Below are 26,790 nucleotides of genomic sequence, written 5' to 3'. Positions count from 1 at the left end.
ATGAACCAGTCCAGATGGGAATGATCTCCTTTGCTGCTGAAAAATTACCTCATATTTTTTAATATTTTCTTGGGTCTTTGTGGTGAGCAATTCTTTTTTTTTTTTTTTTTGCAAGGCAAATGGGGTTAAGTGGCTTGCCCAAAGTCACACAGCTTGGTAATTATTAAGTGTCTGAGGCCAAATTTGAACTCAGGTATGCCTGACTTCAGGCACTCTTATCCACTGCACCACCTAGCCGCCCCATGTAGTGCGCAATTCTTACTGAACTGAATTCCCCTGAAACTTCTATGTCCATGAGGCATTTATAAAATGAATTAACCAGTGATCACTGACATCCTCGAGTTCTTTCAAGAATGATAAACAAGGATATGGAAAGAATTTGAAATCATGCCATATTAAGAGTAAAGGAATAAACAAGGGAGGCTTGACCTGAAGAAAAGGCAATCAGGGTGAGGAGACAGTGATGGGTGGGGGGGGGGGGGGGGGGGGGCATATAAGCTTTGTTCAAATATTTGAAGGGTTAACATGAAAGTGGATTAGATGATTCTTTGAGGTGATTGAGTATAAGATTCAGGTAGTTAAGAACAAAGTGCTGGCAAATGAGTACAAAATGGAGAAAAATAGAAACTACAGAAAGGTGTAGTCCTTATTTTCACTAATTATTTTTTGGTTTCTCATGGAATTATGAGCTTTTATTTGACAAATTCTAATTTTTAAAGAACTTTTTTCTTCAGTGAACTTCTGTACCTACTTTTTCTTTAGACCAATTCTATTTTTTTTTTTTTTAGGGTTTTGTTTTGTTTTTTTGCAAGGCAATGGTTAAGTGGCTTGCCCAAGGCCACACAGCTGGGTAATTATTAAGTGTCTGAAGCTGGGTTTGAACTTGGGTACTCCTGACTCCAGGGCCAGTGCTCTATCCACTGTGTCACCTAGCTGCCCGACCAATTCTATTTTTTAAGGAGTTGTTTTCTTCATTGAATTTTGTCTGTCCCTCTTTTTTTGTGCCTCCTTTACCAAGGTATTGACTCTTTTCCCATGATTCTCTTGCATTACTCTCATTTCTTTCCCCAGTTTTCCTTCCAGCTCTTTTATTTGGCTTTTTAAATTTTTTTTTGGACTCTTCTAGTAGTTCTTTAGGGATTTTTGCAAGGCAAACGGAGTTAAGTGGCTTGCCCAAGGCCACACAGCTAGGTAATTATTAAGTGTCTGAGAGCGGATTTGAACCCAAGTACTCCTGACTCCAGGGCCAGTGCTTTATCCACTATGCCACCTAGCCGCCCCTTAGTAGTTCTTTTTGGGCCTGAGACTAATTCATATTTTTGTTTGAGGGCTCATATTTAGCCATTTTGCCTTCTGAGTTTATATTTTGATATTACCTTTCATCATAGTAACTTTCTATAGTCAGGTTCATTTTTTGATATACATATAGATATATATAAATCTGTATGTATTTGTAAATTATCTTCCCTACTTTGTGACAATGAATTTTAGGGTAAAGTTAATTTCTAATACAGGAGTGGAGGAAATACTGGCCTAAATTTTTTGTGTTTAGAACATGGGGCATTGCAGTTGGGCTTGCTCAGACATCACCAGCACTGAAATGTGTTCCCTCCTCCCCTTTTATCCAAGTGAAGTGGATCTTTCTCGCCAATCTTCTAAGTTGTCTTGGATTGGAAATTTGTTTCACTGTCTTTTTTTGTGGGTTCTACTGATTCAGAATGAAGTTTGGAGGTGAATTTAGAAGAGTTCACGTAAGTTCCTGTCTAATCTGTTTAGTTCTACCCCTCATGAAGGCATAGTTAAGTTTACTTTAAGTAGGAAATTCCTAGGAATTTTAGTATGACTGAAATTAATAGTTTCATGAGGTGATAAGTTACTGAGTATTAGTGCTATGGCATTCAAGCAAGAATTGAATTTTATTTTGAAGGGGGGCAATGTTTCTGAGAAGATTCAATTGTTGGCTAAGGACTGGACCAGATAACCTCCGACTGAGGCTTTTACCAAAACTCTTTAATCCAAAAGACTAAAATAGGATAAGGTAAATAAAACAATTTGAAAAATCATATCATCACTCCAAAAAGTGATCAAGAAGATATCAAAAGCTAGGTATGTGTAAATATGTGCCTTTTTATTAATAGGTAAAAATTATGGAATACCACAATCCTCAAAGAACCAAAATTGCAGGTGACAATGAAGAGAAGTATGGTGTGGTCATGTAAGCTGCAATATGTAACCATAAATGATCAGAATGAAATGACACAAAAATATCAGCCAGGAAATTCACTTCTGAAAAGAGGTGACTCAATCAAGTCAGGAGGATGAGTCAGATGCTAGATCATTGAACTGGTATGACTGAAAGTGAGTTAATAAAAAAAGGATCACACATATCCTTTTGGAAAAGTATTAGACTAACATCTTAATGTTTTTGTGTTTCAAAGGATAATCCATTGAACAACAACATTCCTAAGTTCCTATTTTAATATTAAAAGTACCCGAGTTGGTCACGATTCCAAATTAATGAATATAAACTAGATCCACTCAGATATACCAAGAGTAAAACCAAACAAAATAAGATTCCACTAATTTAGAATTTATGATAATTTTCATGCCATATACTTGATGTCTGAAGAGTTTAAAAGTCCAAAATTAGTGGCATAACCTCGGGTTTTTATGGTCATTATACACTGCAAAATATTATGTGCTATTATAACAGGGTTCTCTTTCTTCCCTCCCCCTCCACCCCCTGCAATAAATTTAACATCTAATAGGTATAGTACTTGAAAACAGTAAAACTGCTTTGCTTTAATAGTCTATAATTCAGGCTATGCAGTAATTCATGAATTTATTTTAGTGTATATTTTGAAATTTTATGATGCATTTGAGAAAGATGTATGTTGCAATAGTAGTTCCAATATATATAAACCACTTGTTTATTAGATAGTTTTAGAGCTGCCACCAAAAGCTATTAGAATAATTTGACCTAAAGAAAAAGATAATAACTTTCACCAACCTCACAGGGTTTCTGTAAGGATATGAACCAATACATGAGCTAACACTTGACAAATTAGTATCTTATATAAATACAATATAATGTGATGATTTTTTATTGTACCAACTAAAGTGCTTTGCAAACAAAGCACTAGTCAAACCTAGCTATTATTAACACAAATTTTTATTCCAACTAAGGCAATAACTTTCTATCCATATTGATTTCAAGTAAATATCACCAGTAATGTGGTATCATCTATATGCTCATTTTATGTAAATGAGAGATAAAAACAATTTTAACATTCCAGAGATGGTTCTAAATAATTGAATCTAAAATTTTAAGGCATCATAGAATCTTTAGATCACTGAACTAAACTCCTAGCTATTACTTCTTGGTCTTCCCCTGGCCATAAGCTTACCTGCTCCTGCCTCCTTTGAAGAAGACTTTTTGGGTCTCAAAAGACACAAAAATTACCATCATTCAGCAATGACACTGGACCTTGAAGGAAAGGCACTGAACAATCCCAACACCTGTTTTCGTTGAGCACTAGGTATTCTGTTTGGGCTCATTCCTTAGTGGTTAGCAGACTCTCCTATCCCAGTGATTCTGAACTCTTGGTTGTTGAAGAATAAAGCTTGGAGCCCACCCCCAACTGGCCACTCTATCTCCCCCACCTCCAAATATGGACAAAGTATACACTCCAAATCTACCCAAACTTTCGACTACATTTTCTGCAATGCTTGCTTAATTAACAAATTTGTTTTCTCATTAAACCTCTATTTCACTCTTTCCATCTTCTCACACCCACTGAAACCTGGCTTCCTCCTGAAGTCGCTGTACCTTTGACTTAAGGTCAGGATAGGGGAGTTGGAATACTCCTTGCTCTCTCCTCTGATGTTCAGACTCTTCTACTACTTGGCAACTTCTCCTTATTTATTCAAATAAATCACTCAAATCTTGATCCTCATGACCATTACTTTTATTCCCCCAAACCTGTCATATTTTTCCCCTCAATGAACTCAGATCCTAGTTCAGTCTTTCTTTCTTAGGCCCTTATCTAATCTTTTGGCATTATCCCTCTCCCTCTGTCTTTCCACATCAAAGTCTATTTTTTTTTTGTACACATTATGATCTCCAATACAAAAACTCTTCAATTCTTTCCCAGGCTATAACTTCTACATTAGCCACTATTTCCTCTTTTCCCCAACATGGTCCCTTGGTGAATCTTAGCTCTACACTATCTTCTTGAGTCCTTAGATCCCTAATACTTAGCCCTGGACTACTTCCAACAGCCACTCTCTTTGCTCCTACTCACATATTGCTGGATAGAGGTAAAGAAAACCAAACAATTATTATGACTATGCCCATTAAATATTTCTTATACAACTTGAGCCCTCTCTGTTGTTAAGTAATCCTATCCTCCTAGTCAAGACTCTGAATTAAGGATCTTGCCTTATATTTCACTGAGAAATTGAAGTCATTTACCTCAGTTATTCTCTAACATACTTAAGACATCTGGTGCTTTTTAATAGGAATGGGTGCTACATTTGGTCAAAAGATTTTCCTGAATCTATTGAGATAATCATGATTTCTGTTGGTTTTGTTAATAAATATGATCAATTATGTTAAAAGTTTTCCTAATACTGAACCAGTCCTACCCTCCTGGTATAAATCCCACTTTGTCATAGTGTATTAATCTTGTGATAAATTGCTGTAATCGCTTTGCTAGTATTTGATTTAAAGTCTTTACATCAATATTCATTAGAGAAATTGGTCTACAACTTTCTATTTTGGTTCTTTTTGGTTTAGGCATCAGAAACATATGTGACATAAAAGAAATTTGGTAGAACTCTTTCACCTATTTTTCCAAATAGTCTATATAGTATTGGAATTAATTGTTCTTTAAAAGTTTGGCAGAATTCATTTGTACATCTATTTGGACCTGGAGATTTTTTCTTAGGGAGTTCATTGATGGACTATTTTATTTCTTTTTCTAAAATAGGGTTAAGTTTTTATTTCCTCTTCTGTTAATCAGAACAATTTATATTTGTGTAAATATTCATCCATTTCATATAGGTTATCAAATTTATTGGCAAAATAGCTTTGAATTATTCCTTTAACTTTCTTTTAATTGGTGTTGAATTCACCCTTTTCATTTTTTGATAGTGATAATTTGGTTATATTTTTTTAAAGTTAAATCAAAAGTCTGTCAATTTTATTGCTTTTTTCTCATAAAACCAGTTCTTAGATTTATTTGTCAGTAGTCTTTTTTCAATTTTATTAACTTCTTTCATTTTTAGAATTTCTAATTTGGTATTTAACTAGGGCATTTTTTCCCCTAGTTGATTATACTTGTCCAATTTGTCAATTTGCTCTTTCTCTATTTCATTCATGTAAGCATTTAAAGATTAAAAAAACTTCTCTAAGTCTAGTTTTGGTTGCATCTCAAAAATTTTGATATGTTGTTTATTTTTTATGTTAATAAATGCTTTATTAGGAAATGATTTGGGTGGACATAAACTTTATAAACGTTAAAAATTTAAATGTTTCCCCTCATAACAAGATAATGTTGCTAATTAGGAGAAATAATATTAATCTTGACAACAAAAGACCTGAATTTAATGGTATAAAAGGAATTCTAAAAATGAAATCCAGGGGCGGCTAGGTGGTGCAGTGGACAAAGCACCAGCCCTGGAGCCAGGAGCACCTGGGTTCAAATCCAGTCTCAGACACTCAACAATTACCTAGCTATGTGGCCCTGGGCAAGCCACCCAACCCCATTTGCCCTGCACAAACCTAAATAAAAAAAAGAAAAAAAAGTGAAATCTAAAAATTTTTGGTTTCTTAAAAAAAAGAACCCTTAAAAAATATTTAAGTTCAATGATACAAACACAAAGTATTCACCAAAAAATATTTGTTGAATAAATGTTCTAAGTTTCTAGCATCACTTAAACTAATTTGGTCAAGCTATGCATTTTTTGGTCATGAATATAGAAAAATTATTATATACACATACATACATATTTATGAAGATACAGTATATTTTAAATGAAAATAGAAAAACATATATCTCATTAACATTGATATGACATAATTTCATAGATACAAAATGAAAGCTACACTTGCAGCACATTTCCTTTTTTTTTCTTTTTCCTGCAAGGCAATGGGGCCAAGTGGCCCGCCCAAGGCCACACAGCCAGGCAATCACCAAGTATCCGAGGCCAGATCCAAACTCAGGCACCCCAGACTCCAGTGCTGGCGCTCCATCCACTGAGCCACCCGGCCACCCCTACACTTCCTTCTCAACAAGGCAATTTCTTTGTAGTTAAAATAACTAATTTAGAAGCTTATACAAATCTTACATTCCTATTTTTAAAAATATATTCTTTATAAGTTTTAATTGCACAGTTAATTTTATTGAAGTTAATCAATTAATAAAAATCAAGTACCAAAATTTAAAAGTGCTTAAAATGTTTTCTTCTTACTCTAGTTTTATTGCTTAATACAGACAGGTATTTTTTCATTTTATGGTAAACCATCTAATGGAATTTCAAGCTTTAATTAGGATACAAACTTATTCTATATTACCATAAGATTCAAATTTATAACAATCCCTAGCAGATCAAGTAGAGTTGTAATACATTCACTGTGTAGGAGCAGAGGACAAGCCCTGTAGGTGATGCCTTCACTACTCATGACTGATTTCTGGATCAATGGATCACTTATGAAGTTGGTCTCTAGTTGATGGGACTTTTGAACCGAGGGATGAACTCTATCTTGTAGATACATCTTTAATCTGTGCTTCTCCACATTTTAATTCACTTTGTTGTTTTTCCTATTGTGAAGAAAAGTCACATCAGCCTTTGAGAATATGGTTACAGTGCAACAAAATTCCATCAAGCCAACTCATAATACAACTCTTCCAAGAAATGAGAACACCTATTAATTTATAACATAATTTTGCCCTTAAGATTTTGTGCAGAAACACCTGAATCTACTTCCAAAAAAGAAAGAAGATTCTATTTGGCAACTTGAATTCATATAAAGTATCTATGAGGTAGATCAATTTTCTTTCCTCTCATAATGATTACTATTGTAAAATGTTTATTCCACAGGAATAATGTTTCTTATTGTTTCTCTTCTCTCCCAAAATGTTTCTGATTGTAACATGTTTATGCCACAGGAAAGGGTTCCAAAGCTTTTTCTGCATTCTTCCACTTGTGAAAATTCTCTCTGTACCAGTCAATGGTTTTCTTTATTCCTTCTTTCCAGGGAACTTTAGGTCTTCATCCTAAACCATGAATTTTTTCTGATTTCATAGGATATCTCATGTCATTGGAAGGTCTATCATCAACATAATCAACCCAATTTTTCCATTTCAGACTCTGAACTAATCTCTTTGATCAATTGTATAAATTCTTTGGCAAGTTGTGCAACTGACATCTCAAAATTGGTTCCTATGTTATAAATTTCACCTGGTTTCCCTTTCTTTAGGACAGAGTGAGCAAAGCTTCTACTATATCAGCAGCATAAAGGAAATTTCTTTTTTGAAGTCCTGAACCACGAATGCAACATTTTCTGTTGTGTTGCAATAAATAAACTTTGGAATAACCTTTTCTGGATATTGATGTGGTCCATAAACATTACTGCTCCTTGTGATAACAACTGGAAACCATGAGGACTTATTAGTTTGAGCTCCTTTCTTTGTAGGAATTAAAATTTTTATATTATTCCCAGTAAGACTGTACAAAACATTCTGCAGCTGCTTTGGATGATGCTTAAGGATTTGTAGGTTGTTTTGGTGAAGATTCATCAAATTCCTTATCAAGGCTACCACCATATACTTCATCAGTGCTCACATAAATGAATTTTTCTACTCTAGCTTCATAAGCAGCATTTACCAAAACATGGGTACCATAAACATTGACATAGGTAAACTCCAGTGCACGGACAAATGAAAGATATGTGTTTGAGCTGCAAAATATAGTACTATATCTATCTTCTCAATTTCAAAAAGCAGTTTTATGAAGTGAGGTTCACAAATGTCACCCAGCTGGGAGAAAGCTGAAGTAGTTTACAACTGTATTTGGGGAAGAGATTTTAGATGTGTCAGGCAAAGTCTCTAAGGCAGCAAAGGGATCATGTAGAAGGAAATGAGGCCCTGTATACACTTATAGTTTTGCTTGTTAGAAATGGTTTCAAGATTCTTCAAGCTTGCACAGTAGTACAGCTTGTCAAGATTTATGATCATATAGTCTGGATAATCTTCTACAAGAGAGACTATTACATGCAACGCACATAGTCTACAAGAAGCCGGCGCCACCCATGACCAGGACCCGTTTGGCGAAGCTGCTCAGGGGCCCAAAGGCTGCCCCGCTGGCGGCAGCCGACATCTTTGATTCCTGTTGTTTCTTTATTGTAAAACTCCTTGATGAAATTGTTTCTATTATTTTTTGTTTGACACACTGATTCTTTTTTGGGTTTTTTTTTGGGGGGGGGGTTGACACACTGATTCTTTAGGATAAGATTACTTAATTTCCAATTTAATTTTAATATATTTTTCCATGTTACATGGAATTTTTTTCAAATAAGTTTTATTGCATAATAATCTAAAAACACTGCATTTAATTTTTCTGTCTGCATTTGATTATGAACATGGTGCAAAAAAGCTGGTGATCAGGTCCATAGGTCCCAGGACAAGAAGCGGATAGTGTCCCTGTACACCTTAGAGCATAGCTCAGCTTTAAAAAATAGAGAGCCTTGATCTTTGAAGGCTACTTTGGTGACAGGAAGATCAAAACAAAACATCAGAAGAGCCCTAATACATGATCAGTATTTTTTTTTTATAAGTGCATGTACTGTTGAGAAAAAGGTTTCTATCTTCATTTAAATTTTCTCCAGATATCTATCATATCTAATTTTTCTAAAATTCTTAACTTTTTTTTTTTGTTTATTTTGTGGTTGCTTATCTGGTTCTGAAAGGGGGGGAGTTAAAGCCCCCCACTAGTATAGTTTTGCTGTTTATTTCTTCCTGTAACTCATTTAACTTCTCCTATTGGATGCTATACCAATAGATGCATTTATGTTAAGTAATGTACCTTTTAGCAAGATGTAGTTTCCTTCCCTTTGTCGTTTAATTAAATCTAATTTTGCTTTTGCTTTGTTCGAGATCAGGATCGATATACCCTTGCTCTCTTTACTTCAGTTGAAGGATAATATAATTTACTCCAAAAAAAAAGCCAAGAATTTCCAGGGACTTAATGAAAAAAAAGTACAAAAGAAGGTGGTTGAGCCCTACCAGATCTAAAAATATTATAAAACATCAGTCCTCAAAACTGTCGAGTACTGGCTAAGAAATAGAGTGGTAGATCAGTGGAACAGAGTAGATGCAATAGCAGAAAATGATTATAGTAATTTGGTGTTTGATAAACTCAAAGAGTTCAGCTATTGGGATAAAAACTCTCTCTTCAATAAAAAATGTTGGGAAAATTGGAAGTTAGTATGGAAGAAACTTGGTTTAGATCAACACCCTATACTAAAATAAGATCAAAATGGATACAGGATTTAGACATAAAAAACAATATTATAAGAAAACTAGGAGATCAAGGAATAGTTTACCTGTCAGATCTATGGAAAGGGAAGCAGTTTATGACCAAGGAAGAGATGGAAAACATTATTAAAACAAACTAGATTTCGATTACATTAAATTAAAAAGCTTCTGCACAGTCAAAACCACTGTTAACTAGGATCAAAAGAAATGTAGTAAATTGGGAAACAATTTTTATAACTAGTATTTCTGACAAAGGACTCATTTCTAAGATATACAGAGAAATGAGTCAATTTTTTTTAAAAAACAAGCCATTGGGGCGGCTAGGTGGCACAGTGGATAGAGCACCAGCCTTGGAGTCAGGAGTACCTGGGTTCAAATCCGACCTCAGACACATAATAATTACCTAGCTGTGTGGCCTTGGGCAAGCCACTTAACCCCATTGCCTTGCAAAAACTTAAAAAACAAACAAAAAACCCAAGCCATTTCCCAGTCAACAAATGGTCAAAAGATATGCAAAGGGAATTTACAGATGAGGAAATCAAAGAGATCCATAGTGTATGAAAAATTGCTCTAAATCATTAATTATTACAGAATGTAAATTAAAGCATCTCTGAGGTACCACTTCACACCTCTCAGACTGGGCAATATGACCAGAAAGGACAATGATCAATGTTGGAAGGGATAACAGAAATCTGGGACACTTAATACATTGTCGGTGGAGCTGTGAACTCATCCAACCTTTCTGGAGAACAATTTGGGATTATGCCCAAAGGGCAACAAAAATGTGCATACCCTTTGATCCAGCAATACCACTACTAGGTCTATACCCTGAAAAGATCACAAAAAAGGGTAAAAACCCTCACTTGTACAAAAATATTCATAGCAGCTCTGTTTGTGGTGACAAAGAATTGGTGACATCAACTGAGGTATGGCTTAATAAACTGTGGTATATGTATGTCATGGAACACTATTGTTCTATTAGAAACCAGGAAGGATCAGAATTCAGGGAAGCCTGAAAAGATTTGCATGAACCAATGCTGAGAGAGATGAGCAGAACCAGAAGAACATTGTGCACCCTAACAGCAACATGGGGGTGATGTTCAATCTTAATGAACTTGCTCAGTCCATTAGTGCAACCATCAGGCACAATTATGTGGTATATGCAATGGAGAATACCATCTGTATCCAGAGAATGAATTGTGGGGTTTGAACAAAGACCAAAGATTATTATCTTTAATTTAAAAAAAAAACCACATTATTTTATTATATAATTTTGCTGTTTCTTATACTTTATTTTTCTTCTTTAAGGATATGATTTGTTTCTAATCACATTCAACTGAGATCAATGTATACCATGAAAACAATGTAAAGTCTAACAGACTGGGGTGGGGTGGGGTGAGGGAAGCAAGATTGGGAGAAAATTGTAAAATCCAAAATAAATGAATGAATGAATAACCTTAAAAAAATAGTTTGCTCCAACCTTTTACTTTTACCCTGTGCCTTTCTGCTTCAAAAATGTCTATATATAGATGTACTATAGAATTGTATTTTTTATGCTATCATTTTATGGGAGAATTCATCCCATTCATAGTTATGATTATTAATTGTACATTTCCCTCCATTCTATTTTTCTGCTTTTCATACCTTTCTCTCTCCTTGTCCCTCTCCTCACCAATGTTTTGCTTCAGTTTGTCACTTCCCCCAATCTATCCTCCCTTTTTCTCAGCCCCACTCCAATTTTTTTTTTCTATTTCTACCCTCTCCTTTTTCTTTCCATGCTCCTCCTACCCAAAAAGTAAGAAAAACTTCTCTATCCAACTGGATGCTTGTTCTTCCCTCTTTTGAGTCCAATCTGGAGAGGTTCAAACAAGGCTCACTCCCTCCCTCTTTCCTCTTCTGTAGTATAATTTTCCCATTCTGCTTTCCATTTTCTTCTTCTCCCAGTATAATCCTTTTTATTCATCCCCTTAAAGTTAACTTTTGCCCCACACCCTCTGAGTATACTTCTTTTAACTATCCTAATAGAGACATAGTTCTTACGAGTTACAAGTATCATCTTCCCATGTAGGGATAAAAATAGTTTAACCTTTTTGAATACCATGTTTTTCTTTCCTTTCCTCTTTGACTTTTTATTCTTCTCATGAGTCTCATAAAGGTCAAATTTTCTATTCAGTTTTGAAAGTTAGCAAGTCTCCCATTTTATTGAATGTCCATTTTTCCCCCTGAAATATAATGGTCAATTTTGCTTGGTAATTGATTCTTGATTGTAATCCAAACTCTTTTACCTTCCAGAATATCATATTCCAAGCACCCTAAATTCTGTATAATACTCATTTTGGCTCCTTAATAAATGAATTATTCTTTCCAGCTATTTCCAGTTTTCTTTGACCTGATAGTTCGGGAATTTCACTACAATATTCCTTTAAGTTTTAATTTTGGGGAGGTGATTGGCAGATTACTTCAATAATTATTTCACTTTGTGGTTCTAGTTTTCCTTGATACTTTCCTAGAAGATGCTGTACAGGCTTTTTTTTTTTTTGATCCTGGCTTTCAGACAGGTCAATAATACCTTTTTTAAATTTTTTTAAAAATTAAAAAAATTTCTTTTAGGTTTTTGCAAGGCAATAGGGTTAAGTGCCTTGCCTAAGGCCACACAGCTAGGTAATTATTAAGTGTCTGAGGCTGGGTTTGAACTCAGGTACTCCTGACTCCAGGGCCGGTGCTCTATCCACTGCGACACCTAGCCTCCCTAGTGGATTTTTTTTAAAGGGGGTGTTTTCTTCAGTCAATTTTTGTGCCACCTTTTCTAAGTTGTTGATTTTTTTTTAAATTCTCTTTTAATAACTCTTCTTTTCCCACTTTCTCTTCTACCTCCCTTAATTGGTTTAAAAAAAAATTGAGATCTTCCAAGAGGACTTTTTGGACTTGACACTAATTCATATTTGCCTTTGAGGTTGCACATTTAGACATCCTGACATTGTTGTGCTCTTCTGAATTTTTGTTTTGATCTTCCCTGTCACCATGGTAGCCTTCAAAGATCAAGGCTCTCTATTTTTTAAAGCTGAGTTATGCTCTAGGGGGTACAGGGGTCACTGTCCCAAGCTTCTTGTTCTGGGGGCTAGGGACCTGATCATCAGATTTTTTGCACCAAGGCCTCTGGGATTGGCTGCTTGTCCCCTGCACTAGGTTGGCCCTGTGCAGTCACATCTGCTGTGCCCTGGGTTCTGGGACTGGCAATTGGCCTGCTGCCCTGGGGATGGAGGCCTCACAACTGGCCTGCTAAGTCAGAACTGTGAGCCTCACTGGCTGATCTGCATTGTGTCCAAGAACTCTCCCACTGACTTGCCTGGACACCACCTGGGTTGGACTCCCTACCCAAGCAAGACAGACCTTTTCTAAAGTTCTTCTAAGTATCTTGGGCTGGAAAATAATTTCAATCCATCTTTTAGATGGCGATATAACTTACTTTTAGAGGCGATATAACATTGTTTCCAAGGGAAACTGGGGAAAGCTCAATCAACTTCCTGGCCTCTCTCTGCCATCTTGGCTCTGCCACCTCAATAAATGTTGACTGACAGATTCTTGGTTCTAGTCATACAACAGAATACATACATTTGGAGCAGCTAGGTGGCGCAGTGGATAGAGCACTGGCCCTGGAGTCAGGAGGACCTGAGTTCAAATCTACCCTCAAGACACTTAATAATTAACCTAGTTGTGTGACTTGGGCAAGTCACTTAAAACCTACTGCCTTGCAAAAACAAAAACAGAAAAAATACATTTAACTATGATACCAAGAAAAATAATTTCTTTTTATTTTTGTTAGAGAAATTCTAAGAGAAAGGGTTCATAAATGAAGCTGAAATTCCAAATATTAATTTTATCTCTGTGAAAATTTGGACCAGACTCCCAGTAAGAAACCTACTTCTTACCATGGAGATTCACATCTACTCTAAAACTTGCAGTCTTAAATGAGCTACCTGGTACCTTGAGAGTGAAGATTGGCCCCTTTCTTCTTGAAGCTGTACAATAATTCTCAAATAAAGAGTGACAAAATATGGTTCGAATAAAGTGATATGAATATTCATGTCTGGAAAGGCCCATCTCTAAAACAATGATGAACATATCCTTACTCCAGGCAGAAGACACTAAAATCACAAAGAACAATGTGTCAGATGACCTCTAAGGTGGAGATCAAAAACTTTTTGAGATCTGAGTCCTTATCCCAATCCACTGTAACAGCCTTCTGGCACAATAAAAACATCCAGCATGAAAATGCTGGATGAATACACTCTTATTTTTCCTGAGCTTGGTATGGGAGGAAGCTCCCTTGACCAAGGTCCACAAGACGACTGTCCTGCAACACTCTAGTCTAACTGTGGGGGCTACTCTAGGACTGTATCTAGACCCCAAATCACTTCCTCAGTTAAATACCACTTTGATCTAACTCTAGGCAGAAACTGTTTCAGTTTTTTCTTTGTATTCTCAGGGAACAGTGTTTGTCACACAATAGGGTGCTGAAAAAACTAGTGACTGTATGTACCCCCCCTTTTGGGGAAAATATCCATTTCTCAGGTCAATAATTTAATAAGCATCAGCTTTCAACTGAGGGGAGAACTTGCTATATTCACAATTTAAAGAAAATCATTCCAGTTTTAAAGCAATAAAATCCAACTTATCAGAGTGGTTAGAATATTTTGAGTTTTATATAAGATACCTATGTCTAACAAATAATCTAAGTACAACCTTTTAATTTTTCTTCCTTCTCATTTACAGAGGCCTAAAAACATAAGTTTTACCTTACCATGGATGGAAGGAACTTGTACCATATAGAGCTGTAGTAGTGGCTATTTCTTCTGGCACAGAAGCAACTCTTTAGTGCTAATTTTGTGGATAATTTTTCTTAATACCATTAAGAAACAGTATAAACAGTATAAATTAAATGTGTAATATTTTAAAAAATGAACAGCATAAAGTTTCTCAGAAATAGCTATAGGTAAACAAAAGTTCAAAGGGAAAGGATAACTGGTTCCTTTTGCCTACATAGCAGAATTATAGTTGTTCTGCTCTAATTTGATATTGAATCCATTTGAAATCTGTTCAGCTGAAGTAAACTTATCTGTGTTCCTTTTACATCTTTCTTAAGATTCATCTAATAAAATAGCTATTTTAATCTGGTTTTCAATTTCAATATTAGTTTTAAAGACACAAATTTCTTTATTAAGAAGTATACTATAATATGCTTAAAATCTTCCACAATTAACCTGGAAAAACTGGTTTTGATCAAGATGTTCTACTTGTATGATTTCTTGATACTGAAATTTCTTACAATCTAATTCTTCATAGCATTATAAGCTGGGAATTTCATGAATTTAGAATAGGCTACATGTAGCAATTCTCATTTGCCGTTTCATTTGAGAAAAAAATTAATGTTTTTTTGGCTGAAAAACTTCTGGTAAACCAATCATACAGATAATGGATAGGGGATGGGGAGGGCAGGGAGAGGTGGATTGCTGGTAGCAATTCTAGTTTAAAAGAACAAGGGGGGGGTTAAGGGTGTTTAGGTTGATCACAAAATCAATTTAAATCAAAACAATGATATGGTGTTGTGGCAGCTAGGTGGCGCTGTGGATAGAGCATTGGCCGTGGGAGTTAGGAGGACAGGAGTTCAAATCCAATCTCAAACTTTTAATTTCGAGTGTCTTGTGAGCAGGGTCATCTCCAGTCGTCTTGATTCTTATCTGGACAATGGAACCCTATGGCTCTGGAGGAGAAAGTGAGGTTGGTGACTTAGCACACAGAACCTCTCACTCAAATCCAATTTATGGGCTTTGTCATGTCACCTCTCTGATGTCGTGGTCTTCTTTGAGAATGAAGAACATTATTATAAAAATCCACTAAAAACATTTCATACAATTTTAATAAATGGATAGAAATTAAGTGTAAATATCAGTTCAATAAAAGAATTCCTTGAATTTTTAGTCTTTTAAAAAAAAATTATTAAGCATCTTCTACATACCGAGCAGAGGATACACAGGAAGGCAGAAATATAGGCCTTACTCTCCCAAAGGAAGCAAAAAGCGACAAGTAGAATGAGGTAGGATTGAAGTTAAAGAGATGACTGATCCCTCCTTTCAAGAAAGGTCAACCCTCCAACCAGAGGCCATGGAGAAGTCCTAGAAGACCACACAAAGGCAGAAGGGTGGGCCCTGTAATTGGAGGTCTATCTACAAAAGCTGGATCAATCTCCAGGGGTTGACTTAGTGCCTAATATAGAGTACAAAGATAAAAAAGAACTAGCACCTGCACTGAATGCATTTACATTTACTATCTATGCATCAGGTTATAGATGGAATTCATGTTTTGTTGGGAAGCAAGAGAAATGGGACTATATGGTCTCTGGAGCTCCTTCCAACACCAAGGGAACAACAATTCTATCAGTGTAAATTAGACTGTTTGAGTAAATGGAATTAATTGTTCTGTGGACTTAAATTCTGCACTGGTCAGATCGCTTATGAAATGAGGTTTGAAATTCTAGGTGTCATATTTGAGGAAGGATACTGATGAAGTGAAAGGCAATTGAACATAGAGCACAGATAGCCTCTCTTCTAGTCAGGAGGGCCTGGGTCCAAGGTTGGCTGTCAATACTCATAAGCTATATGATAGCAGGAAAGGAATTTCACCTGAGATGCATTGGCATCTCATTAGGAATTCCCAACACTGATAATATCATAAGCCTGGACCAAATTGGAAACTAGAATAAGGGTCTGAAATTTATTTTATATGAAGAAAAATAGAAAGGAGAGATATTTAGTCTAAAGAAGTAATGGTTCTCATGAAGACTATGAGAAAAATCTACAGATATTAAACTAGAGTAATGCATGGAGATTATAAAGAAGCAAATGAAGAACTAATTTAATGAAAAAAATCTCCTAAAAGCTGGAGTTATCCAAAAGCAGAGCAGTCTTCCTTAGGGGTAAAAAGTAACATTCCTTCAATTCCTAGTACTAAGACCCTGAGAGAAATCCACTCTGAAACCAAACCTCTACCAAAAAAACCTGCTTGAATCCATTCTTCAATGATCAAGAGTCCCCTTACTCCATCCCTACTCCTCACTATAGATTACTAACCTCCTGGGAATAATTATTCAAACTCCAATTTAGGTTTCTCCATTGCCCAATCTGTTATTTCCACTTGCATTAACCCAATTCCTCAATGCCCTAATTCACATATGTCTCTCCCCACCCCTTCCAATGTGCTTTCTGAAATATGTGTTCCATAGGGAACAAACTTAAAAACATGGTCAAAATTTTGATCCTGCCATGTGCCACAGATGCAACACTTAAAAAAGTTCAAGAATTCTGAAATTTCTTTATCTGATCATAATCTATTTTCATTCCACTTCTCCCTCTGCCTTGTGTACCCAAATCTTGTTCTTCCTCCACATAATGACTTGGTTTGCAAAGTCCTCATTCCCTCACTTCTTTCTAGGCCACCACTGTTGCACTAGCTATACTCACCTCCCTTCCCTCACCTGATCCCTTGTTGAGCCAAGAATAACTCTGCTTGAGGCTCTGGCCACTTTGTGGTAGTGCCAATTTTACCCAGGCAAGCTTCAGTATAACAAAGTTCCCACCAATTGCTCTATATACAACCCACATTGACTGGGTTCATTAGAAATACATATCATGTAACTTTAATAGGACCCTCAGTGTTAGAAAGCAATCCTTTTACTCCTCCCTAATTAATTCATTATTTTCTTCTCAGTCCTTTAAGTCCTGAGTCTCCCCAATTCTGCATTCTTCATTGTTGTCCCTCAAAGAAAGTACTCCATCACCTAAGTTACACCAGGAATTCTCACTGGCTTGTTCTCCATGTGTGGGGATGTTCTTGCTTCTCATCTCCATCTCCTGGCTTTTCTGACTGCCTTCAAGTCCCATCTAAAATTATTCTTTCTGAAGCAAAACTTTCTCAACCCTTCTTAATTCTATTGTTTCCTTTCTGTAGATGACTTTTGTTTTATCCAGTCTATATCTAGTTTGTATACTGTAGTTTGCATGTTATCTTTTGAGTTCTTTGAGAGCAAAAGCTACCATTTGTCTTTCTCTCCATTTTCAATGCTTAGCAAAATGCTAGAAAAAGTAGCAGGATAAATAAATGTGTATTGACAGACTTAGAAGTAAGGGATGTCAAATATTCTTACTGTTTTCTTACTGATTTTGGTTCTATAAATTCTAACTATTCTGTCATCCCCATAGAAGAAAGTTCATTTTTCTTGCCAGAGTAAAAAGAAGAAACATATGAATTGAGGCAGCTCTGATTTCTCTTTGTTGTCAGTCATCAGCTTTCCATTCACACCAAGCAAAGGTTCAATTCCATCTTCTAGTAGAAACAAAGAAAAGAAACAAACAAAACCCCAAACCAACCAACCAACTGCTCTCACCCATTTGTCTTTAGTTTCCTTACCAGTCTTAGCTTAATGAGAGTTGGCATTCCTGACAATTTTAATAGTGGCATGCCATACTTATATATATTTTTTTACTTAGTCTTACCACCATCTTTATACATCTCTCTTTCAATATAAGTTGGTTGGTGACTGAGCATCCATATTAGTTTCTTCAGACAAATCTCATTTTTCCTAACTAAAAGTGTTTCCCTTTTTGCAATCAGAACTTTATAAGTATCCTCCATGCTTTCTGGTTAATTAGAGTCCATGGAATCCTACCTAGCTTGCTTCTGGATTCTTTGAAATCTGCTTTCCCAAAATCTTAACACATGATTTTTTTTTTTTGGTTTTTGCAAGGTTTAAGTGACTTGCCCAAGGTCACACAGCTAGGCAATTAAGTGTCTGAGGCCAGATTTGAACTCAGGTAATCCTGATTCCAGGGCCAGTGCTCTAGCTGCCCAAATCAAGAAGTTATTTTTTGGTTCAAATCTTAGATCCCATCCATCATCTTTGTGACTTTGTGCAAATCACTTGGTTTTCTCAACCACAAAATGAAGATGTTGGATTGGAGGACTTCAAGCATACTTTGCTTCACTCAATCTACATTGTAATTTGTTTCTTGATAAAATGTGTTATTATACTTCCAAATATACTTTTTTTTTTAACATTCTTTGGAAAACAAAAGCATTTAAATTGGGAAGGGACAAAAGTAATTGCTCTCCTTGGAGAGCTTCATTTGGTTGAATCTCAGTCTGTATTTTTACACCAAATATTCAAATATGTTTCATGTTCCTTAACATGTTAAAATACCCTTACAACAAGTACTAAAGTACAACAAGTACTAAAGAATTTATCTGTATTGTAAATATGGCAAAAGTAGTAGTCTAGGGACCACCGTTAACATTTCTGCCTTTGATCCTGGAGTCAAGGATTTGCAGCAAACCAACTTAAATGAAAACAAAATTCTTCTGCTTTTTAATATATTGCTTGATTGCATTACTAAGGCTGTAAAGACAATATATTCCTTCACCTTCCAGTCAAACCATCAGATGTGTAGAAGTCAACATCTTCAAACATATTTCAGTTACAACCACATATTTTTCCCTACCAAAAAAATCTCAAAAAACAATACTCTGTGCACAACTCTTCCCAATGTGTTGCCATCCCATTTAGCTATCTTCTATTTCTCTTCATTGTGTGTGTGTGTGTGTGTGTGTGTTTATGTATACTGCCTTAAGGACAAAGATATTCTCACTAATCACATTCTCCTTACTCCTTATTGATTACAGACCTATTCTCCTCAAACTCTTCACTATTTTCACCAAATACTAAGCACTAGAGCTCTGGGATTCAAATATAGAAGTGAGTCAGTCCTTGCCTTCAAGGAGGGTTACAGTCTAGGTTTCCCACTGTAGCCCATCCTCTAGAAATTGAGAAGAAACCTCCACAAAATATTGGACCATTTTTCTACTTATTCTTCTACTTACTTGATTTCCTGTCATGATATCACCTCTTTCAAAATAGTCTCATACCATGTTAGAGCCCAAAACACCTTAAAAAGACTGATAATATACCTTTTTTCCACTATCCCATTTTCCATCTCATGAATCAAAATGCTCCTGACTCCCAAATACTGCTTCCAAACCATTATCACAGATGCACTGCCCAACAACACTACTAACAAGATATATGCTCTTCAGCTGATCATCTGATTTTGCTGGACCTTTTATCATCTGTAAAATGAAGGGGCCCAAGGTCACATACCTTATGATCATGAAAGGCCTATTCCATTTTTCATTCCATGACTTATAACATCTTACTAAAAGTCCACGTCATTTGATACTATTCCTCCCAGCTTTACCATCAAAAACCCACTCCCCAAGACAGCCTCCCACCTCCATCAATGACTTTCAAAGGGATTCATTATTTTCCTTCTTTCTCTTATCTCTTGCCTCTAATCTCCATGACATAGACAAATCATTAACATAGATGTAAAAATTCTCAAGTCTCAACTCCAATGACTTCCATTCACACTCAAAATCCCTTTATATTTTTCACTATGCTTATTCCTTCATTTCTATTGACCTTGATCTTTATAATCTTTTTTCTTTCATTCCTTTCTCTGAATAAAAAAATTACTGTTGCTTTGTAAGTCTTCTTTCTACTTGTTCTCTTGATTTCTCTCTTCCAAGGGACTTTTCTCCATTAACAATCTACTGGCTCTAGAAACCTTCAATTTAATACTTTCTCATTAATTTTTTTTTAATTTTTGCAAGACAATGTCCAAAGTCACTCAGCTAAGTGAGTATTAAGAGTGTGAAGCTAGATTTGAACTCAGGTCCTCCTAACTCCAAGGTGAGTGCTCTTTCCACTCTGCCACCTAGCTGCCCTATTTTTTTTCTTAATTTTTAAAAATTCTTAACTTAAGAATCTAATTATTTAAATCTAAATAAAATGAGCATTCCTATAAATAGAATAGCTCAGGGGAAAAAAGGAATGTGCATGAAATGACCATTCTCTATTATATAATTAAAAAGAAAAGTGAATATAATATATTCAAAAGTTGACCTAATGGTATGTGATTTTGACCTGTTTTCTCCTGAGTTTTTGAACACTGCTTCAATGATACTGTTTTGTTTCTTTTTGTTTTGACTATACTATCCCCAATCCCTCTCCCTTGTCCCACCTTACTCTCAATTGAAAAAAAAAATAAAGAGAAAACAAAATCTTGTAGCAAATATACATAAATCAAACAAATTCCCATGCTGGCCATGTACAAAAGTATGAAAATTGTGTCTTATTTTGTATCTTGAATCAATCACCTCTGTTAGGAGGAGGGTTGCATGCGTCCTTACTTATCCTTTGGAATTGTAGTTGGTTAAAGCACTGAAGAGTTCTTATTTCTTGTAAAATTTCCTCCACAGTGTTATGGCTATTGTGTGTATTGTTTTCCTAGTTATCTGCTTATATAACTTTGCACCTGCTCAAATAAAATATCCCAAGTTTTGTTAAAACCATTAATCATTTTGTCATTTCTTATGGCACATAAATATATCACAATTTGTTCAGATATTACTCAATTAATGGTCACTTCTTAGTTTACAAGTCTTTTGCTACTACCAAAAATTTATTTAAATATTTCCATATTAAATATTTAAGTATTTCTGTATATATGAATCCATTTTAAATTATACGTAATCAAAATTGACTACTTGTATCTTTTAGGTGCACCTTTCCCCTCTCTTTTCAGGGTATACTTCTTATTCACAACCAAATAATTTTTCAGTTTCCATTCATAGCTAGGTCCCAAATAGTGTAAAAAATTATTAATAAATTCCTGTGAAATTTAGATTCACATCGTGCATTTCCATTGGACTGGAACTAATGACTGTATTTTACTTATATTATCACCTCAAATAGGGCAACCTCTTTATACTACAGCCATTATTCGCACTAATCAGGACCTGGTATAAATTGAACCACTGTATATATAGTTTCCCAGGTCCTACATACTTTACATCATTTCATAATTTTTTTATACTTGTCTATATTCTTCAAATTCACTGTTTCCTGTGGCAAAGAAAATTACATTACATTCATGTTCAATTTAGCCATGTTCCAAATCTACTTTGTTCCTGCTTCTGTTACTACAAAAAAAAAACCTATAAATATTTTGGTTTATATATCAAATACTTTATTAAAACTTTCTCAGAGTGTTTGCTTTGCAGTGGGATGTTGAGGTCAAAGGTATAAACATTTTAGACATTTTCTTAATCTAATTTCAACTTATGCCTTAATTTTTTGCATGACAAATCTGTTTTTCTGTTGTTTCTTCACTTCTGTTTGCAAATACATTATGGTTTTCTACATTCTTTAAAAAGTAAAAATAAAACAAATCTTGTTCAAACTTGTCATCTCTTTTAAGTTATCCTCTCCCATTCTATCTCTTTCATCAACAATTAAAAAAGGTCTCTACATCTCAGGTTCTCTGAACTTATCTGTTATTACATCATAATTCTGCTATCAATTCGACAACTGTAATGCATTATTTCTCTCGAGATACTTGACCTTTTGGTCCTCCAATTTCATTATTAGATTATTAAAATTTCATTATTATTTTTCTACTTTTAGAATAGTGCTTTACTACTGCTACTCTGATTTATATAGTACTAAATAAGTGAATTAATTTAGATAATATTGTCATTTTTATTATATTGGCTTTGTTTAGCTATGAGCAATTACCATTTCTTCAATTATTTAGGTCTTTATTTCTTCAGTATTTTGCAGCTGTGGTCATAGGGTTCCTCTTCTAAAGTCTTCGATGACTGTGATCACCTAAGAATGGCTTTCTCCTCAGTGCTCATCCCCCTTGACTCTAATGGAGCTTCTGACACTGCTCTATTCCTCATTCTCTCTCCTCATCTCTCCTCACCCTTATTCAACTGGTTGCTGTGGGCCATCAAGTTTCTCTTCCCAATTTCCTTCTCTGCTACTGCTACCCCTCGTCACCCTCATGCTTGAGTTCTCTCCACTGAGCCACCCAAATGACCCTTCTAAAGTGCAAGTCTGACCATGTTGTTATCTTTTTCCAAACCTCAACTCACAAAATTCCCAAGGTTCTTTATCCTCTCAAGGATCAAATATAAAACCCTCTGTTTGTTGTTCAAAGACCTTCATAAGGCTCCTTCTGACTCTTCTGGTCTTCCTTCCATCTGCTCCCAGGAAGAATTTTTGTCTCTCTTCATTGACACCTCTGGCTTCCTTCAAATACCAGCCCAACCCTGATTCCCTTAGCATCAATTCACCCTCTATCTACCTTATTTTTACACAGTTGCTGGCATGTAGGCTCCATCAGTAGGCAGCTCCTCTGAGCATCTTGAGAGAAAAACCTGTCTTTCCCTTTCTTTGTGTACCCAGCTCTTAACACGTGTGGAGGCCCAGGAGATGCTGACCAACTCTCCCACATTTTCCCACATGTTTGCTCCGGGTCTTCTCCCAGAGATGTGCCTCCCTCCTCTGTGGTGTGGCTCTCGGTCCAAGTTCTGCCAATCTCTCCCCTTCACAAGGCCAAGGTGCTCCCTTCCCCCCAGAGCACTTGGTCTCTCTGCCTAGCACTAGACTCACTGATGAATGCATCTTTTCTCTCTACCAGAGTGGAAGATCCCTGACAGTAGGGATGACATACCTACTGATCTTTTCATTTCTGAAAGCATCTAAAACACAGTAACTATTTCCTGAATGGATAAAACAATGAGGGATGCTGCAAAAAAAGTACCTTCACTCAGATATAGTAATTACCATGAATTTATGTTGTTGTTCAGTCTCTCTCAGTTGCGTTCAAGTCTTAATGACTCCATTTAGGCTATTCTTAGTAAAAATACAGGAGGTGTATCATTTCCTTCTCCAGTCCATTTTACATGTATAAATTTATACCAAAACAATTCTCCAACATTCTGCTTAAAATGTAAAAATTCAAAATTTTTCTGGAAGGGAAAAAAAAAATCCTTTCCTTGAAAAATAGAAATCTCTTTTGTAAAGGTCACAAGATTCAAAAACACACTAATTTCTTTTGTTTTTGCTGTAAAGTTGACTGTTTTTCTGTTTTCAAATTTCTATCTGCTCATAAATTGGCAAAAATTGAAGCATTTTAAATTATACAATTGTATAGCTGGAAGAGACATTATAAGAAAGGAAAAAGTTTCTGAAAGTTGACTGCACAAATTACCTAGTAATCCACTATTCTGAATTAATATTATAACCATAGTAATTTTTTGAGCAGTTACACAGACTATATACATTTTACTCGGTTTTAAAAGCTATTTAGTTGAAGAACCCTAAATAAATTATATTTTGAATTTTCTATTTTTTTCTATGCAAAACAGTTACCTCATCATTGGTACTCTACCTTTCTCCCTAGACCTTGAAATTTTTATTTCTATAGAAACTGTTAACTCTATAATTTTCCCTTTGGTCTCTGAACGAGTATTTTACCTAAATCTTTCTCTTTCATTAATTAGAACTAATTTCTGCATCAGAAGTCATTTGAATGTCTGCACTTAAATTATACAAAACAGCTGTTCCTCCTCCCTCAAAGAAGTAGTGGCAAAATGACATCTTACATTCTTTTGCCAATGTAGAGACTGAATGAAAGAGCAGAAGAGTTACAGAAGGTTCCAGTGAAATGAAAATAGAAGTTATATTCTAGTAGGCCAAACTGTACTTGAGTAAGATTTCTGAAAAATTAGGTCTTCCTTTATCCCCACAGCAGGCTAATCAGAAGAAGAATGGCTGATTTGTCTCAAATTCAGAAGTAATGTGGAAATTTTAAAATGGTTGGGATCACACAGGTACCTCCTAAGTTTGTTTTTCATAGGTAATGAGAAGTATAAGAAAGTTTAAGAAGTATAAGAAAAGTTTAACAAGAATCTGAGAACAGGATTGTCTTGGGGGGAAAAAAGTATGCTTGTTCAAATCTTCAAGTGGAAGACAGCACATTTTAAGGGCTTTTTTTTGGTTCTACAATAAAGTTATTAATAGTAAACTAAATGCTATTAAAGTTTTAAGTATTGTTAAAAATACATTTATGATGATATGAAATGATTGCTTGAGGAGTATGCTCATAATAAAAAAGCTCATAATTACTAAGAATAATTAGTAAGAATTACAGAAATGGGAATTCCTATGTCTTCTAGTTCAATTTATACCTGAAAAAGAATTTCTTCTATGACACTGACCCTAAAGTGGTTATCTAGCCTTTGCTGAAAAATTAGTAACAATGAAGAATTCATAATTCCCTGGATCAGTTCATTTCACTTTTAATGATTATTAGGAATTTTTTGCATCCAACTGAAATCTGTCTCTGTGGTTTCTAGTGGTTTCTAGTGACTGTTAAGTTCTGCCCTAGTCAGCTTCAAATTCTGCTTATAGCATTTAAGAAACTCAAGTCTGCCAACAGCAAAATATTTGGCAAATATTTACAATACAAAGTCTTTCCTCAATCTGATAATACAAATGCTAGATTCAAAAACATTTTTTCTTACCTGTGTTGGCATCCCCACTTTCCATTGATGGTTTACTAGTTTCTGACGGATTGTTCATTCTTGAGTCTGCATTAAACAGAGATGAATGAAGTTAAAGGAAGCAAAGAAATAAGCATTTATTAGACACTTACTGTATGTTGGCATTATGCCAAGTTCTTTGGATATTACAAATATATTTATTTGTAATTTATTTGTTAAATTTCTGTACCAGAAATTTTGAATACATATTTAAAAAATTTTAAATATAAATCCTCACAACCCTGGAAGGGGGTTTTGTTATTATCCCTAGCTTAAAGCTGAGGAAAGTGAGTGACTTTTGGAGGTCACACTGCTAGAAAGTGTCTGAGACTGAATTTGAACTCAGGTCTTCCTGACTCCAGGTCCAAGTACCACCAGCTGCTCAATTCTCCTACCATTACTTTTAGTCCCCTCCCTCCCATCTACCTGTACAGCATCCTTCCTCTTTCTTTGTATCATGTTTGTTTCACATTTCTTCACTTGCCATAAGCTGCACTCTTTCAATCACCCAAAGACTCCCCCCCACACCCCAGCATCTTGCCAGCCCTCCCTCTTAGCTTTCTTTTGTGAGTAAGCACTTGGAGGACAGGGACTGTCTTTCCTTTTCCTATTTGTATTGCTATCACTTAGCCAAGTGCCTGTTTAATAAACGTGTTTTGTATTGTGTTGTATAGTAGAGAAAATATCAAATAAATAGAGATGACAGGGATAAAAATAGGTCATTTATTTAATAAGGAAAATAATTTATAATAACAAAAAATAACTCCTGCACTAGCCCTCACTTTTGGTGTTTCACAACTAAGAAACTGATATGCTAAAACCATATTGAATAAAGAGGGTAAGAAAAATCTAGTAACTATATACACGTCAAATATCTACTGAGAACCAAAGGAATATATTTTCTAATATGAATCAAGAAACTTTATTAAAAGAAATAAACTTCTGGTGAAAACTAAATATTTTGTGAGTAAATGATATTACCAATAGAGAGTGAGTAGAGAAGTACATAAATTAAATGAGATAAAACATTAACAATCCAATTTAGAAAATTAAGGCCAATATCCTAACTTTGGTATAATAAAAAATTATTTAGAATCAGAATAGATAGATACTCATATACATTAATCTCAAAGGGAGGAGAAAATGTAAAGAAACTAAAGTGTCTACTTCCAGTGAACCATGATAATCTTCCCTACTGGTTTTAAAAGAAGTGTTAAACAAATGCCAGTACCTTTAGGAAAAAGGTTTATTTGGTTGAAATAATTTCAACAATGAAAGACAGGTGAAGATAGCTATATGTCTTAATCTGCAAAGAAAACAAAATACTTAATGATTTTAGATGAACCCACTGATTTATGATCCATAAAATTAATGTTCCAGAAGATTTTTTTTAAGTAAAAGAGGGAATAGAACTATTGCAATGAAGTATAAGAATACTCTTCTACTCTTAATCTCTGAAAGTATTATGAAACAAATATTTTTTATTTTTATTTTGCAAGGCAGTGGGGTTAAGTGGCTTGCCCAAGACCACACAGCTAAGTAATTATTAAGTGTCTGAGGCTGCATTTGAACTCAGGTCCTCCTGTCTCCAGGGCTGGTACTCTATCTGTACTGCGCCATCTAGCCTCCCCAAAACAAGTATTTTTTAAAAGAATGCCTTTACTCTCTATGTACTAGAAATTCAATATACTCATTTTCAAACAAATTGCTTTTTTCCTACTGGGAAAAACTAGTTAGTAGTTTTATCAGT

The 26,790-nt window shown here is 35.2% G+C and overlaps 1 protein-coding gene and 1 pseudogene across 5 annotated transcripts in view; both read right to left on the bottom strand.

Moving 5' to 3' along the window:
* Nucleotides 1–26,790, bottom strand: part of POU2F1 (POU class 2 homeobox 1) — a 225,151-nt gene that overhangs the window by 92,340 nt on the left and 106,021 nt on the right. For all 5 annotated transcript variants that reach the window (XM_074221904.1, XM_074221906.1, XM_074221908.1 and 2 more), the window contains exon 2: nucleotides 25,023–25,088. In XM_074221904.1, coding sequence (XP_074078005.1) covers nucleotides 25,023–25,088 — 66 coding nt within the window. The remainder of the gene's footprint in view (nucleotides 1–25,022; nucleotides 25,089–26,790) is intronic.
* Nucleotides 6,831–8,110, bottom strand: LOC141512738 (dTDP-D-glucose 4,6-dehydratase-like; annotated as a pseudogene).

Source organism: Macrotis lagotis, chromosome 2 (assembly GCF_037893015.1).
Source record: "Macrotis lagotis isolate mMagLag1 chromosome 2, bilby.v1.9.chrom.fasta, whole genome shotgun sequence".
Taxonomy (NCBI): Eukaryota; Metazoa; Chordata; class Mammalia; order Peramelemorphia; family Peramelidae; genus Macrotis; species Macrotis lagotis.
Note: the sequence above shows the minus strand (reverse complement) of the source record. Positions and strands in the feature narration are given on the sequence as shown.